At 47.8% G+C, this 13,884-nt stretch overlaps 1 protein-coding gene across 2 annotated transcripts in view; it reads right to left on the minus strand.

Annotated features, from left to right (window-relative positions):
* The window catches only part of LOC1272365 (PH and SEC7 domain-containing protein), a 22,568-nt gene extending 9,093 nt beyond the window's left edge, over window positions 1-13,475 (minus strand). For both annotated transcript variants that reach the window (XM_061661160.1, XM_061661152.1), the window contains exons 1-10: window positions 11,292-13,475; window positions 11,024-11,090; window positions 10,630-10,683; window positions 10,253-10,491; window positions 7,941-8,007; window positions 7,794-7,847; window positions 7,230-7,723; window positions 5,512-6,666; window positions 1,932-3,043; window positions 1,647-1,840 (exon numbers count right to left, since the gene is read on the minus strand). In XM_061661160.1, coding sequence (XP_061517144.1) covers window positions 1,647-1,840; window positions 1,932-3,043; window positions 5,512-6,666; window positions 7,230-7,723; window positions 7,794-7,847; window positions 7,941-8,007; window positions 10,253-10,491; window positions 10,630-10,683; window positions 11,024-11,090; window positions 11,292-11,429 — 3,574 coding nt within the window. In that variant the 5' untranslated portion in view covers window positions 11,430-13,475. The remainder of the gene's footprint in view (window positions 1-1,646; window positions 1,841-1,931; window positions 3,044-5,511; window positions 6,667-7,229; window positions 7,724-7,793; window positions 7,848-7,940; window positions 8,008-10,252; window positions 10,492-10,629; window positions 10,684-11,023; window positions 11,091-11,291) is intronic.
* Between the last annotated feature and the right edge of the window lie 409 nt (window positions 13,476-13,884).

Below are 13,884 nucleotides of genomic sequence, written 5' to 3' on the forward strand. Positions count from 1 at the left end.
TATGTGAAGCTTACTTCACCATTTATACATTTTTGAATGTTTGACAACATGTGGCGGACGAATCCCTCACAGTCATCTCTGGAAATTAAAGATGATCCGTTGCTAATTGCATCCTTTAAGTCATCTTCATTCAATGGCTTCGATCGTTTAACTAAGCTTTTCCACTTACTAAACCTATTCTCTATTGTATTAAAAAATGGAGAATATAGCGGCAAAAGCATCAATTTATGGCCGATGTCTTCAATAACGCTTTTTACATCGCGATTACGATGAAACGGCATATTGTCCATCACCATGACACATCTTTTCAGCTCTTCTTTGAGCTTCCTTGTATTTGGGGTAGCTGTAACAGTATCACTAGCTGTCACAGTGTCTCTATTTTTTCAATTACACTATGAACTGTGTATTGCTTCATATTCAACATATTTGCTATTTCTTTCATGTTGGTTCCATTCAGACCAACAGACATTCATTAACCGTTCGCGGTCTTCCTTAGAAGTAAGCTTGTTTTTGCGAGTTTCCATATTGCTATAAGCAAAAGATACAGTTAAAGATAGAAAAATAACGAATTCTAATTCACTATTCGAAAGATTACGAATGTAGATCAAACTTTTTCGAATTCTTAAGATTCTTACAACGATGCTTTCGGGAGGAACCTTACTAATTGAAAATTGGGGCAAATATTAAATTTATACTTGAAGAACGTTTGTTACGTAAGGAATACCACTACGGGGAACGCCTAGCGGTCACTATGTGCTGCAATGAAATTAGCGCGAGCTACCGTAAAATCCAAAGGTAGCTGAGAGCGATCCAAAGGTAGCTGAGAACGAACCAAACGTAGCTGAAAACGATTCAGACGTAGTTGATTGCGATCCATCCTCATGGATTGCGATCTATAGCAACTGGATAACGATTCAGAGGAAGGTGAGAACAGGTGTAATAATTATTTCGTGAATGTTTTGTGCCAACATATTGTGTAGTTATATTATGCATTTCTAAACCATTCAATAAATAGCAAATATTACTTTTAATATCCACTAAACATTCAACCTAGCCGGTCTCATGGTACAGTCGTCAACTCGTACGATTTAACAACATGCTCGTCATGGTTTCAAACCCCAAATAGACCGTGCCGCGCCATACGTAGGACTGACTATTCTGCTATGGGAAGTACTCCAAAAAAGTCACTGAAAGCCAACCCCACAAGTGGGTGCAGCCAGGCCTTGACCGACAACGGTTGTTGAGCCAAAAAGAAGAAGAAAAAGAAGAAATATTCAACCTACGTTAAGTTCGGTATTTCCATTTAATTAATGATACATTTTGTTGAAATCAAGTTATTAAGTTTAAAATTTTAGTACTTGATCAATTTAAATAGTAAATTTGATACAATCGAAACATAAAACGAGGAAACAACAAGAAAACGTTCCAAAAAGGGATTAACATGCATTATGTTCACCATTCAAGAATGTAAATAAAAAGTGCTTGACCTCCTGGAAAATATAAGCAAAAAATGGATTGGCACTCAAAGTGTTGAGCGATACTTGAACATAGGATCATTTTTAGCGAGCGTTCGCAATAAGGGCTACTAATTTCTTCGCTGCATTGCAAAACGGAATGGAAAAATGTGCTCTCACTCTCTCTCTCACCTTGGGAATTGAACGAGCGTGGATTGCAGTCCAGGTATCGCTTGGAGAAGTGTACCAGCACACGCTCCCGCTCCTGCGTTTCGCCGGTCAGTGAAAACTGCTTCAGAAACAGGCGCAGCGCCTTGTCCAGCGTGAGACACTCGAAGAAAAAGAACTTTAGATACTCCTCGGCGACGGCGCGGCTGAAATCGTTGCTGGAAAACCAAAGAGAAACGAAAACAAAAAAAAAACAAAGAACATTAAATTTGACTTCATCAAGGAATGGGGACGGCAAGCGGAACGTACTTTTTGCAGAGATGTCGCGAAACGTCGCTTTTCTTGAAGCCCTCCAGGTAGTAGAGCCGCTTGGCCAGCCGCTCGGCCGACGGTAGATCGACCGCCTTCGGCGAGTAGTGGAACGAGTGCAGCGAGTCAACGTCGCTACCATCGTCGGACACGGGCGGGGATGATTCGCGCGTCACGCTGCCCCCGTACGCGAGCATGCCGTCGCCCGCGTGGCCCGCCGGCACCAGCCCACTGTTGGGGCCCGGCATCTGCAGCATCATGCCGTCGCAGTCCATCGCGTCGAAGCTGTCCAGCTCGGACCGTTCCGCCTCCTTGAGCAGCGCGAGACAGCGGGCCCCGTCGTAGTCTTCCTCCGCGTCGGTCAGGTGGCGCCCGCAGTCGGCAGCACCGCCCAGCTCGCCCGACTTCACCTGAATCACCAGCTTGTGGTCGCGGTCCGAGTGGCTCAGCGGCAGGTCGCACCGGTGCGTGTTCTCCGAGATGAGGATGGTCGAGTCGGAGTCGCTCGGATCGCTGATCGCCATCGCCATCAGGTCCTTGGTGCTGAGCAGATCGTGCTCGTCCTGGTAGTCGGGGCTGGAGATGTTCGAGACCGCCTCCGAGACGCTGTGATCGCGGCCGCCGCCTCCACCGTACCCGGGCTGCTGCTGCTGGCCAACACCGGAGGAGTGCTGCTGCTGATGGTGATGGTGCTGCTGCTGCTGCTGCTGCTGTTGCTGGTTGTTGTGGTGGTGGTGGTGCTGTGAGTGATGCTGATGGTGCGAGTGCTGCTGCTGCTGGTGGTAGTGATTGCCTCCCGGCAGATTGTTAGCGATCGAGGAACTGTTCGTTCCGCCCGCATGCCCGTTGTGCGAGTGCTCGCGCGACCCGCCAGAGGAAGACATGACCGAGCTCGAGACGGAGGTAGGTGAAGCCGGACTATCGCTGGCCGAGCGCTGGGGCGACGAGCTGACCGAGCTGGAGTAGGACTGGGGCGAGACCACGCTGGCAGCACCACCCGGTTCGCTGGCGTGACCGGTCGCGCCCTCGGTCCCGCCACCGCCCCCGGCTGCCGTCGTCTTTGGAGCTGGCTGCGCGTTGTACGACCAGAGAAACCGTTCGCGTTCCGATATCTGTCCCGCGGAAGAAGCGGAAGAAAATTGAAAGAAATAAGATTATTTTCACAGAACATCCAATTGGCAATGAAAAATGACTCCTTTCGAGGTCCTCGAATCCATTTTATTCACTCCTCCTTTCTACCCTGCATCTTCTTCTTGTTTTGGCTCAACAACCGTTGTCGGTCAGGTCTGCATGTATCTCTTGTGGGCTTGGCTTTCAATGGCTTTTGGATTACCCCCCATAGCAGAATATTCAGTCCTACGTATAGCGCGCGGCACGGTCTAGTTGGGGCTTGAACCCATGACGGGCATGTTGTTAAGTTGTACGTAATTCCTACTCTGCATAGTTAACCATATATCTCCTCTTCAAAATGGGGTTCCTCCCCAAACGTTCCACGTCCACCAATCTTATGTGTATCGTCTCATTCGCTCTTTAAAACATGGTGTCTGGTCGTCAAACCGATACTATTTATATGGATTTTAAAGCAGCTCTCGATAGCTTGCCTTTTGACCTGCTAAACTGTGGCTAAACTCGATCGTCTTGGCGTCGGAGGTAGATTACTAGCATGGTTTAAATCCTATTTAACTGGAAGAAAGTATAGCGTCAGGATACAGACTGATTTGTCCGATTCCTTTGATGGTTGTACCGAGGTATCTCAAGGAAGTGTTCTAAGTCCCCTCCTCTTCATTCTCTTCCTAAATCAGCGATGTCAAACTCATTAGATCCCGCGGAACCAAAATGCAACTGAAAATAGTAACACGGGCCGCAGCCTAGTTTTTACATGATATATAATATGATATGATATGATGTTATGAAACAAAATCAGATCATTAGCCGCTCTTTTCATTCTGAGACGATAGTTACGTTACAAAAATTTAATCTTCGATGTAAAAAAAGGTTAAAAAATAGCTGTAGCAGATTATTTTCATTTGGTCATAGGCCTCTAGCGAATTCTTACTTTTGATGCTGTCTAAAGTCCATAAATTACAACAGGTCGTTTAGTCCAGTTCAGATCTTTACAGAGGAGTGGAAGATGTCATACAAGTCCTTAGTATCCGTTATTCCCTTCCTGCCAATCTCCATAGAAATATTTATTCATTATGGCGACCAAAATCAGAGTCATAAGCCCATCTGTAGTTTATCTAACCACATTGGTCTTGGATGCCTGATGGAAGCCTGATAGAGATCGTTTGTAACATTCTATCAAAAGTAACACGTGTTTGTGCTTGCGTTTTTAATTCCTGTTGACTGGGTGATTTTGTTAGTCTTTTTCATACAAGTTTTTCCAATTTTTTTTTATATAGAAATTGCTTAACTGGTCGCCAAGTGCCTTGATTGGCTTTACAATAAAAAAGTAATGTTCCCTAAACTACATACATATGAGTAAGACATTCACGATTTTGTATGAGGTTGAAACTAAACCGTGAGTTATTTCTTTTAAGAATTGGTCATAAAATATTTGTTTTGCTAGCAAATTTAACCAGCGGAAAGGGTATAACATAATTTTAATTGATTTTTTAAACCATTTTATTAAAATTGTGCGGAATTGAAAGCTCAGTTTTGTCAAAATAACCATGTATGATTTTCCTTCTATGACTACAACAGTTTTTGTAATTCTTATCTTTTTTATGTATACATGCATACAGAGAAAGCAGGGGGAAAAACCGACAAGGTTTTATGATGATGCATGATCTGACAGTTCATAGAGATACCTACGAAGTTGAAAATCTCTTCATATTTCAGGAGTCCGGAATTGACTGACATGTACTGGAGAAGCAGAAATGCTTCTACAAACAATATTTGGCTCAAGCGGTCGCGGGCCACATTTGGCTCGCGGGCCATCAGTTTGACATCTCTGTCCTAAATGATTGTGTCCCCTCCCTCCCCTAAATGAACCCTCCCTCCTGATTGTTTTTTGTTATATGCAGATGACGTCAAAATCTTGTTCCCTGTATCCTCATTTTCCGATTGTTGTGTTGTCCAAAATGCCCTTGACACGTTTTCTGCATGGTGCCGTTGTAACGGTCTTCAATTCTGCCCCGATAAATGTTGTGTTATTTCTTTTGGCAGATCTAACAAGATCGTCCAAAATTACACGAGACGCTGTCTTTCAATGTTCATATTGAACGCGTCCTTAAAAAAGCAAACAAATCGCTGGATCTAATTGTTAGATTGTCGTTTGAGATCAGGGATCCATCTTGTCTTAAGGCTCTGTTCTGCTGCTGGGTTTGGTGCACCCTTGACTATGCCGCCGTTGTCTGGACTGACTGGACTGATAATCTAGACTGAAAAATGCAGGCTAGTTTTGTGTGTGATTTTGTATGGAGTGTTTACATGATTTCAGTTTCCAACTGTCAAAGTCCATACAAAAAGCTGACTAGAATCGTGAAGGGCCCCTATGTTTGTTAATCCCATGAGGAAGACAATAGTAAGTTATAATAAATAAATAAATAAAACAAAATTTGCGCAGAACAACACCTACCGCGTACTCCTGCGAATCGTGGCGCGTGTCGAGCAGCGTGTTGAGCGAGCTGTTCACGTCCTCGTCGATGTCGATCGAAACCACCGCCCCGATGCCGCCGTCCCGCTGCGTCTGCTGCAGATGATCCTCCGAGCGGCTAGTGCGGAAGCCGGCCGCGTCACACTTGCGTACCATGCCGCTGGCCGGGCCCGACCCGGAGCTCATGTTCGTGTTGGCCGTCAGCTCGCCGCTGCTCATGTCGCCCGTGCCGCCACTGCCACCACCACCACCACAGCCACCGTTCGAGGAGTGTTCGGTCACCGAGCCGGCCCCGTACCGGAACACCTGCTGACCACCTCCTCCTCCTACGCCCCCGCCTCCTCCTGCTGCGCCCCCATACTCCGGGCTCGTCGGTAGCGAGTTGATGCCCATCTCGTTGTTATTGCGATACTGCTCACCACCGCCCGACGACAGCAGATGATGATGGTGATGATGGTGATGATGATACTCGCTGCCCCCACCGGGACCACCGCCACCACCACCACCACCGCCTCCACCGCCACCCCCCACACTGTACGTGGTGGGGGACGTTGGCACCGAGTAGCTAATCTCGCTCGGATCGCCCCGCGAGCGCGACCCCGCCCCTGTATGGCGCTGCCGGGCGGCGGCCTCACTGTTCGTCCGCGTGCCCCCACCACCACCACCACCGCCGCCGCCGGCCGAACTATCACAGTCTTTCGCCCATGCAACGCCCTCCCGACCGGCGGCCGCATCATCGCCTGCTGTCGTCGCGTTGCCGCTGTATGCGTTTTGGTTTCCACTCGCACCACCGTCAGTGCCGCCCTCACCGTTGCTGCGGTTCGCCGGCTTGCCCGGTTCCGGCAGATTGTTGTTACCGTTCGAGCCGTGGTTGGCGTTCAGCTTACCGCCATTATTGTCGCTGGCCGCTGCCGCCGCCGTCGCATCCGTTGGCGAGAGGGGGGAGGCGGGCGAGGGCGGCTGCGTCGGGTCGTTGTTTGCGTTGTCCTCCATCAGGCAGCTGCTGTTGCTGTTCTCGTCCGACCGGCTGGTGGACGAGGAAAGCGTATCGTAGTTGACCAGCGGTGCGTTCTTGCGCTTGCCGCCGACGCCACCAAATCGCTGATTGGTCGGCGAGTCCCGGACGCTTTCCGGTGGCTGAAAGTAGCAGAACGAAAATCACACACTCGATTCCAAACTAGTGTCTAGGGACTAGGGTCAATCTGATTCAGATTCATGAATGATTCAATGAATCTGAATATCGATTGGAAAGATTCATGAATCTCAAAATATTTCTAAATCTCCAAAAGTGCATGAATCTCAAAAGATTCTTATATCTCGAAAGATTAATGAATCTCAAGGATCAAGAATTCATACAGATGCATCAATCCCTGGATATATATGAATTTTAATGGATTTATGAAACTTTTAGATTCAAGAATCTTGAAAGATTTATGATTTTTTCGCGATTCATGAATCCTCGAAGATTCATGAATAATTAGAGATTCATGAATCTTTGAAGATTCGTGAATCTTTGAAGATATACGAATCTTTAGATATTCATGTTTCTTTGAAGATTCGTGAATCTTCAGAGATACATGAATCTTTGAAAATTCGACTCGAGATTCGAATCACTCATCACTGAAGATTCATATGAATGAATCCAAGGAAAGATTCATGAAACCTAACACTATCCAAAACTGCACACGAATCGGGCGTACCTCCTTAATGACCGCGGTCGTCGTCGTTGTCGTCGTGGTGTCGTAGTAGCGCGACTCGAACTGGGACTCGCCGGTCATGACGAACCGCTGGTGCTTGAGGAGATCCGACCGGGCCGTCGGTATCTGGGAGGCGCGCGGCGGCTTCCGCCCCCGCGACGGCGACTGCGGGGCGCTCCAGTTGCTGTGCGCGATCGCCTGCGGTATGCGGGACGGCCGGCACGCCGACTCGGACTGACACTCGCGCACCGCGTACGGGTTGCCGTTGCCGGGCGTCCGGGCGGCATTCGGCGAGTTTAGGTTCGGCTCCGAGTCGAGCGACAGCAGCTTGGAGCGTTTCGGCTGCGCCAGGCGCGACGCCGGCAGCGACGGCGAGGAACCGTTCGTGTTGTCGCTCCGCACCTTGTACGATTGCGACTCGATCGAGTCGTCGCTCAGCACGAGCTGCTGCTCCTCGTGCTGGTACTGCTCGCGCAGGTATTTCTTTATCCACGGATCTGGAAAGCGTGCGGGGGGAAAGAAAAGGTTACTGAAGTTACAAAAGAAATCTTCTTTCACTGCACCTACCTCGCTTCATGCGCAGCGTGATCGGTTCCGTAGCAAGTCCTAAACATTTTAATACTGAAAATGAAACGTCAAAAAAAGAAGAAATTGTGTTGGAGTTAGAGAAGTAGCGCGTTATGGTGAATTTGGAGATAAGCCCAAATCTCTTACCATCACGTGGGGAATATTGTTGCGCATCCGTGTCATTTATTTTTAAGAAAACATCGCCGACCTCCACCTACAGGGATAGGAAGATGAAAAGAAAATAATATTAAAATAAGAGCTAGACAAACTATCCTACAAGATATTCGTTGCCTTCAAAGAAACCAGATGTAATCGAATAAAAGCAAATGATTAAATCAACAAAAAAGTCCCATAAAACCGAATTAAATCTCATTATAATTATTTGAGTTTCTGCGATATTTCATTAAATATTAATCAGAATATAGCTTATCGTACACTAAAAGAAAGGACCCAAATACTTCGACTATAAAACTCTTCTTCTTTCTTCTTTGGCTCAACAACCGATGTCGGTCAAGGCCTGCCTTGTACCCACTTGTGGGCTTGGCTTTCAGTGACTAATTGATTCCCCCCCATAGCAGGATAGTCAGTCCTACGTATGGCGGCGCGATCTATTTGGGGATTGAACCCATGACGGGCATGTTGTTAAGTCGTACGAGTTGACGACTGTACTACGAGACCGGCAAGCATAAAAAACTATACTATAACTATACTCGACTATAAAACATGTTGAATTCAAAACTAAAATGCATTTCCTTATGATCCCTCACTTTGTTCACGGTGAAAAAGGAAATACATTTAATTAATTTTATGTCAATATGTTTTACGGTCTTAAATAGTTGGGGAATCGAATATCCTATCTGTTGGTGTACAATAAGCCATATTCTGTCAAAAAAAAAGAAATACATCAATAAAAAAAAACAAATTTTACGTTCACTTTCACGCAAGGTCTAAAAATGTTCACAGTGTGCTTGCAATATTCCACTACCGATTTGCAACATTCCCTTAACCGCTTGAGCTTTTCCATTGAATGCCTCAAAACCCTGTAAGACTATCGTTCTTGAAATCAGAACTCTAATGGGAAATTGATCGAGAACAATGATTTGATGGTTTGAAATAAATTTGAAATAAGTTCTTCTGAAGTGCAAACCAAAATTCGATTGTACCACAGCTGAAAAATTCTATTACATTCGATTAATTAACACAGATGATCCTCACTGTTTAGCGTAAGAATAAGTAGTGGATTCGCATTCAATAGTTGGGTTATTTGAAACACTTTTAAGATGATTGATTAAAGAATATTGAACGATTTAATTTGGAAAAATTTGCGTCACTAGGTTTAATTAATCGAAAAAACTAAGCTTAATTAATCCCTTTATAACAGCCATGCTCATAAAACACAACTACCAACAGTGTCCACAAGTGAGTATCCTCACTGTTGCTCGGTTTTCTATCTGTCTGACAGTCCAACCAATGTTAGAATTAAGGTCGAATAGGAAAGTCCTTCCGTAAATTAATAAATGATCCAACTAGTAATAAAAACAAACGGTGTAATTAACATTTAAAATTAAGAAAAAGTATTTGAAAACTATCACCGATAGTCGACCGATTTGAGGTCTATTTGAATTTCAACTACCATTCTGGACTGATTTTCTCTACACTACTGTATTAACTTGAAAAACAAAAATGTAAGCTTCAAAGAGTAATCGAACCAAACATTGTTTTTCACCGCGTGCAAGAAGTTACTCCACATCACTCTGATATTTCATTATACAGGGTTTCCCGAGTCAATTTCCAATGTCTAAAGCATTTTTCATTCCTTGCGAGATGTTTTTCAACAGCTGTCAAATGTTGTATTTGCATCACAATAATGTGTCAGTTCTTCCACACGATTTTCAACACATCTCAAGCTGGATTGAGTTTGACAATACTTCATGATGTGCTGAAAATCATGTGTAAGAACTGATCTTTGGCCCAAATGACCCAAATACACCATTTGACAGGTGTTGAAAAACATCTTGGAGATGGTGAATAATAATGTGCACATTCGAATGTGATTTGGAAAACCCTGTAATAACTTTTAATTTCTTCAGCATGATTTCCACACTTCACCTGTCACGGGTGATGCCTAGCATACTGAAGAAATTAAAAATTATGATGATGGAAATGAAATCGATATGATTTCATGAAATCGATATGTTTCAAATCGATATGGAATAACATTTTGCACGCGGTAAATAACAATGTTTACATTCGAAACTGACTTGGTAAACCCTACAATCCTACAGCCGTATCTTTAAATTTGTTGCTATCTAGAGCGGATCAAAATCGTCTTGAGTCAGTCAGTTCCGGTAACAAAAATCTAATAACAAACGCTCTTTAAGCATGTGTTTGGCGTAAAGAATCGGTCCGGGTCCGGCCCTCTGACACCCGCAGCTGCGCAAGCAGCGCATCAACCTCACCTTTCCGCAGAGGGCGGCGGGCGAATCTTGCCGAATCTCGACGATCACGTGATCGAGCAGGTCGGTCGCGCGCACCACAAAGCCGAGCCGCGTGTCCTCCTGCTTGCGCCGCAGCACCACGGTAAACTCTTCCGGGCCCTGGGCCGGGGGCGTCTGCTGCTGGTGCAGCTGATGGTGCAGCACCCGTTCCGGCGAGGTCGACTTAATCATCTCGTACACGCGGCTCTTCACCTGCGGATCTGGGCGGGGAGGATGCAACATAAATAGAGAGAGAGAGAAAGAGAGAGAGATGGAGAGTGAGTGCAAAGAAAAAAGAAGACAAAGCGCCGCGTAAGTAGCGTAACTACTAGCGCAGGCAATGGAATGGTCCCGCGTACCTTTTCGGAGCTGCAGCGTCATCGGGTTCGGTGAAACCCGCACACATTTCACCACTAGAAATAGACGACGGCAACGGCAACACGTTACACACAAAAAAACGAGCAAAAGAAAATGAGAGAGAGAGAAAAACACATGTGGTTGATGAGTCAGATGGCGATCAGAGCGGTTACGGAGGAACGGATTCGGCATGGGTGGGTCGCTGTGGGTCGCGTGAAAACATGCGGGAAAACAGGGTTGTGGAAAATTGGAAAAGGGATGCCCCCTGAAGGGGTAAGGGTGTGCTCGCAGGGAGAAAGCTGGTGGACGGGGGAATGCAGGGCGGTAGTAGATAGGTGGTGGTGGTATGTGTCGTTTGGTAGGTGTATGTGTGCAAGCTAAAACAAAAAAAAATACCATCTTTGGTTGCCAATCCAGTAACATCCACGCCGTTTATCTTCATCACGATATCACCGATTTCGACCTACAAAAACAGATTGAAACAATATCATTAGCGACGGACAGTGTGAGTGTGCGGCCTGCAAGAGTATTAGTCTTTTTTTTCCTTTTTTTTTGTGAGTGTTTCCCTGTATGGTGCGGCCATACTTGGGCAGGGTGGTTGTGGTGATGGTGCAGTTAAGCAGACCGTACCGAGTGCCCGACCGCGGATGCACCCTCCGCTTACCTTGGCACACATGTCGGCCGGCGTGTTTTCGATGATCTTGTAAATCACATGCTCGCCGATGTCGATCTGGCGCAGCAGAAAGCCGAACGTCGTCCCATCCTTGCTCATCCGCAGCACGGCCGTCACTTCCTCAGCCATAATGGCCGGCCGGGGGATACGGTCATCCGTATCCGGGACGCACACTGCACACTGCACACGCACACACGCACACCGAGCCGGGTCCGGTATGTCCCTCGCCGGAGGTGTGGCGGATGCGTTTAAAGGTTGCTTGCGGTGTGCGGTGTGACGGCGCCACCAGATGATGGCGGGTACGCGGGGCACCGATGCGTGTACTCGCACACACACACACGCGCGCGCGCGTCCAGCTGTTTTTTCCCCCCTTCTTCTTGTTATCGCCCAATTTTCGGGCGTGTTTTAGGGCGGGGGGTTGCGATTTTTCTTTCGCTGGTTGCGTTTCGCTACTGCTGCTGCTACTAGCGGACCCGTGCTGCTTTCATACGGTACTTCGGGCTGTAGTGGGGAGGGATGTTCCCGGTCAGTGTACCCTTCGCTGCCACTCCCCGCTGCTGCTGCTGCTCCTTTTGCGGGACAGCGAAAAGTTCATCCGGCTGATTGCGTTTCGCGAGGCGCGCGAAGTAGTTTTTTTTCGTTTTTTTGGGGGGAAAACGGTGCGTTGATGATTGTGAGTAGTTTCTGTTGCTGCTTTTGAGGGGCAAACCGAGTTTGCCGAGTTGATTGTTGCTGAGTTTTGTTGCTGAGGCAGCGCTGATGGGTGATGATGATGATGATGAAGACACACACTGACACACAGAAACACACACGCGCGCGCGGGTTAGAACGTGTCGCCGTACCGCGCGGGGCGGCGGCGGCGACGGCGGTGCGGTTTTATTTTATTTAATTTCCGATTTGCCCCCGCGCGCTCGCCCTGGCGGGCGCAATTGTTGCAAACTGTACCTAGTGAATGAGGCAGCGGTGCTGGCGCTGCAGGAAGGCGGGGGAAATGGGAAGTATCGGTGTTCGATGGATACGGGCGATGGACGGTGGGCGAGGCCCGCCGCCGCTAACCTTTCTGCTGCCTTCTTTTCTTGTTCGCGGACAGGTGCTGGACCGTCCGGGAATTGGTCGGGAGTGACGCTCTCGCGACCAGAAAGAGCGCACCTCCTCTTCGCCACTGCGAGTGTCTCTATTTGTGTGTGTATTCTTTTCCCCCTTTTCTTCCTTGTTTGATTGATGGCCAACCGTGTGGGTGTTTGTACCGCCGCCGCCGCTGCTTCTTCTGTTTCTTTTGCGTCCTCTCCAGCCAGTGACCGTTTCGTTTGCCCCGGTTTGCACAACGATTTTGGGCTTTTCGATCCCAAACCGTGGGACAGACTGACCGACCACCTGGCCAAATGCACTACCGTGTTGTTGTTGTTGTTGCTGGTGGTGGTTGTGGTGGTGCGTCACCACCAAAAAAAAGCTCCGTACTGACCCAGCGGCAGCGGTCGGTTGTCGGTTTGTTGCCCTGCTGTTGATGCTGCTGCTGCTTCACGCGAGGGAAAGTTCACGCACTTTTCACGCACACGGAACGCGCGTACATACACACGCACGCACACACATACACACACGCACCAGACCCGTTTTGCCAGGTCAGGTCAGTACACCGCGCGCGCACACACACCGCACCCAAAATCCCGATCGCACCAAAAACACCCGTTAGCCCGAACACGCACACACACTGCACACAGCGCCACGCACAGGCACGCACGATTCGACAGAACACACACACACACACAAACACGCACACAGCCAGCGGGACACGCACGCAAAGGCAGGCACGCGATTGTCCGAGCAACTACGCACACCTTTCCCCGGACGCAATCACGCACTTCCCTCGCTCACCCACTCACTCTCTCGCTCTCTCTTTCGCACCCTTGGCGCGGGTGTGTGCGTGTAATATTTTCACTATTTTCAACTTTCTCCCTGGTGCGGCTGGTTGTGTTTCCTCGCTGCTGGCTGCGCTGCCATAGCTGGCTGCTGCTGTCACTGCCCTGTTCCCAGCGGTGTGACTGTGTGCGTTCCCGTGCGCAGTCTTGCCCTCTCGCTCGTTCGCTCAGTTCGCTGGAGAACTTCGTTTTTTTTTCCTGTAACTTCGCCGATTGCGGCTACGTGTGTGTATGTGTACGTGTGTGTTATTTGTCCGCGGCTATGAAGCGGTGGACACATGAAGCTGTCAGCAATGACAGCACTGCTTGACATTTCGAAACCCAGGCGGACCAATTTGAAAACGTGACAGCCGAAACCGTTGGAGGGACGCATTTTGGATGTTGAAACGCACCGGTCGAATACAACCGTTGTGCGAGTTTGTTTTTTAATTGTTTCTCTATCCAAGATTCCATGAATTTTTAGAGATGTGCGATTGAATTTCCTCGATTCCATACAGGGACAGTGGTTATCTCGCACGACTTAACAACATGCTCGTTGTGGGTTCAAATCTTGCATGAACTGTCTCCCCGTAGCAAAGCAAACTATATCCAGCTGTGTTGGATATAGTGTACACGCCAAGAAGTCCAGAAAGACTGTGTAGGCTGGCATGACCATTTAAGATGTTTCA

Source organism: Anopheles gambiae, chromosome X, assembly GCF_943734735.2.
Source record: "Anopheles gambiae chromosome X, idAnoGambNW_F1_1, whole genome shotgun sequence".
Taxonomy (NCBI): Eukaryota; Metazoa; Arthropoda; class Insecta; order Diptera; family Culicidae; genus Anopheles; species Anopheles gambiae.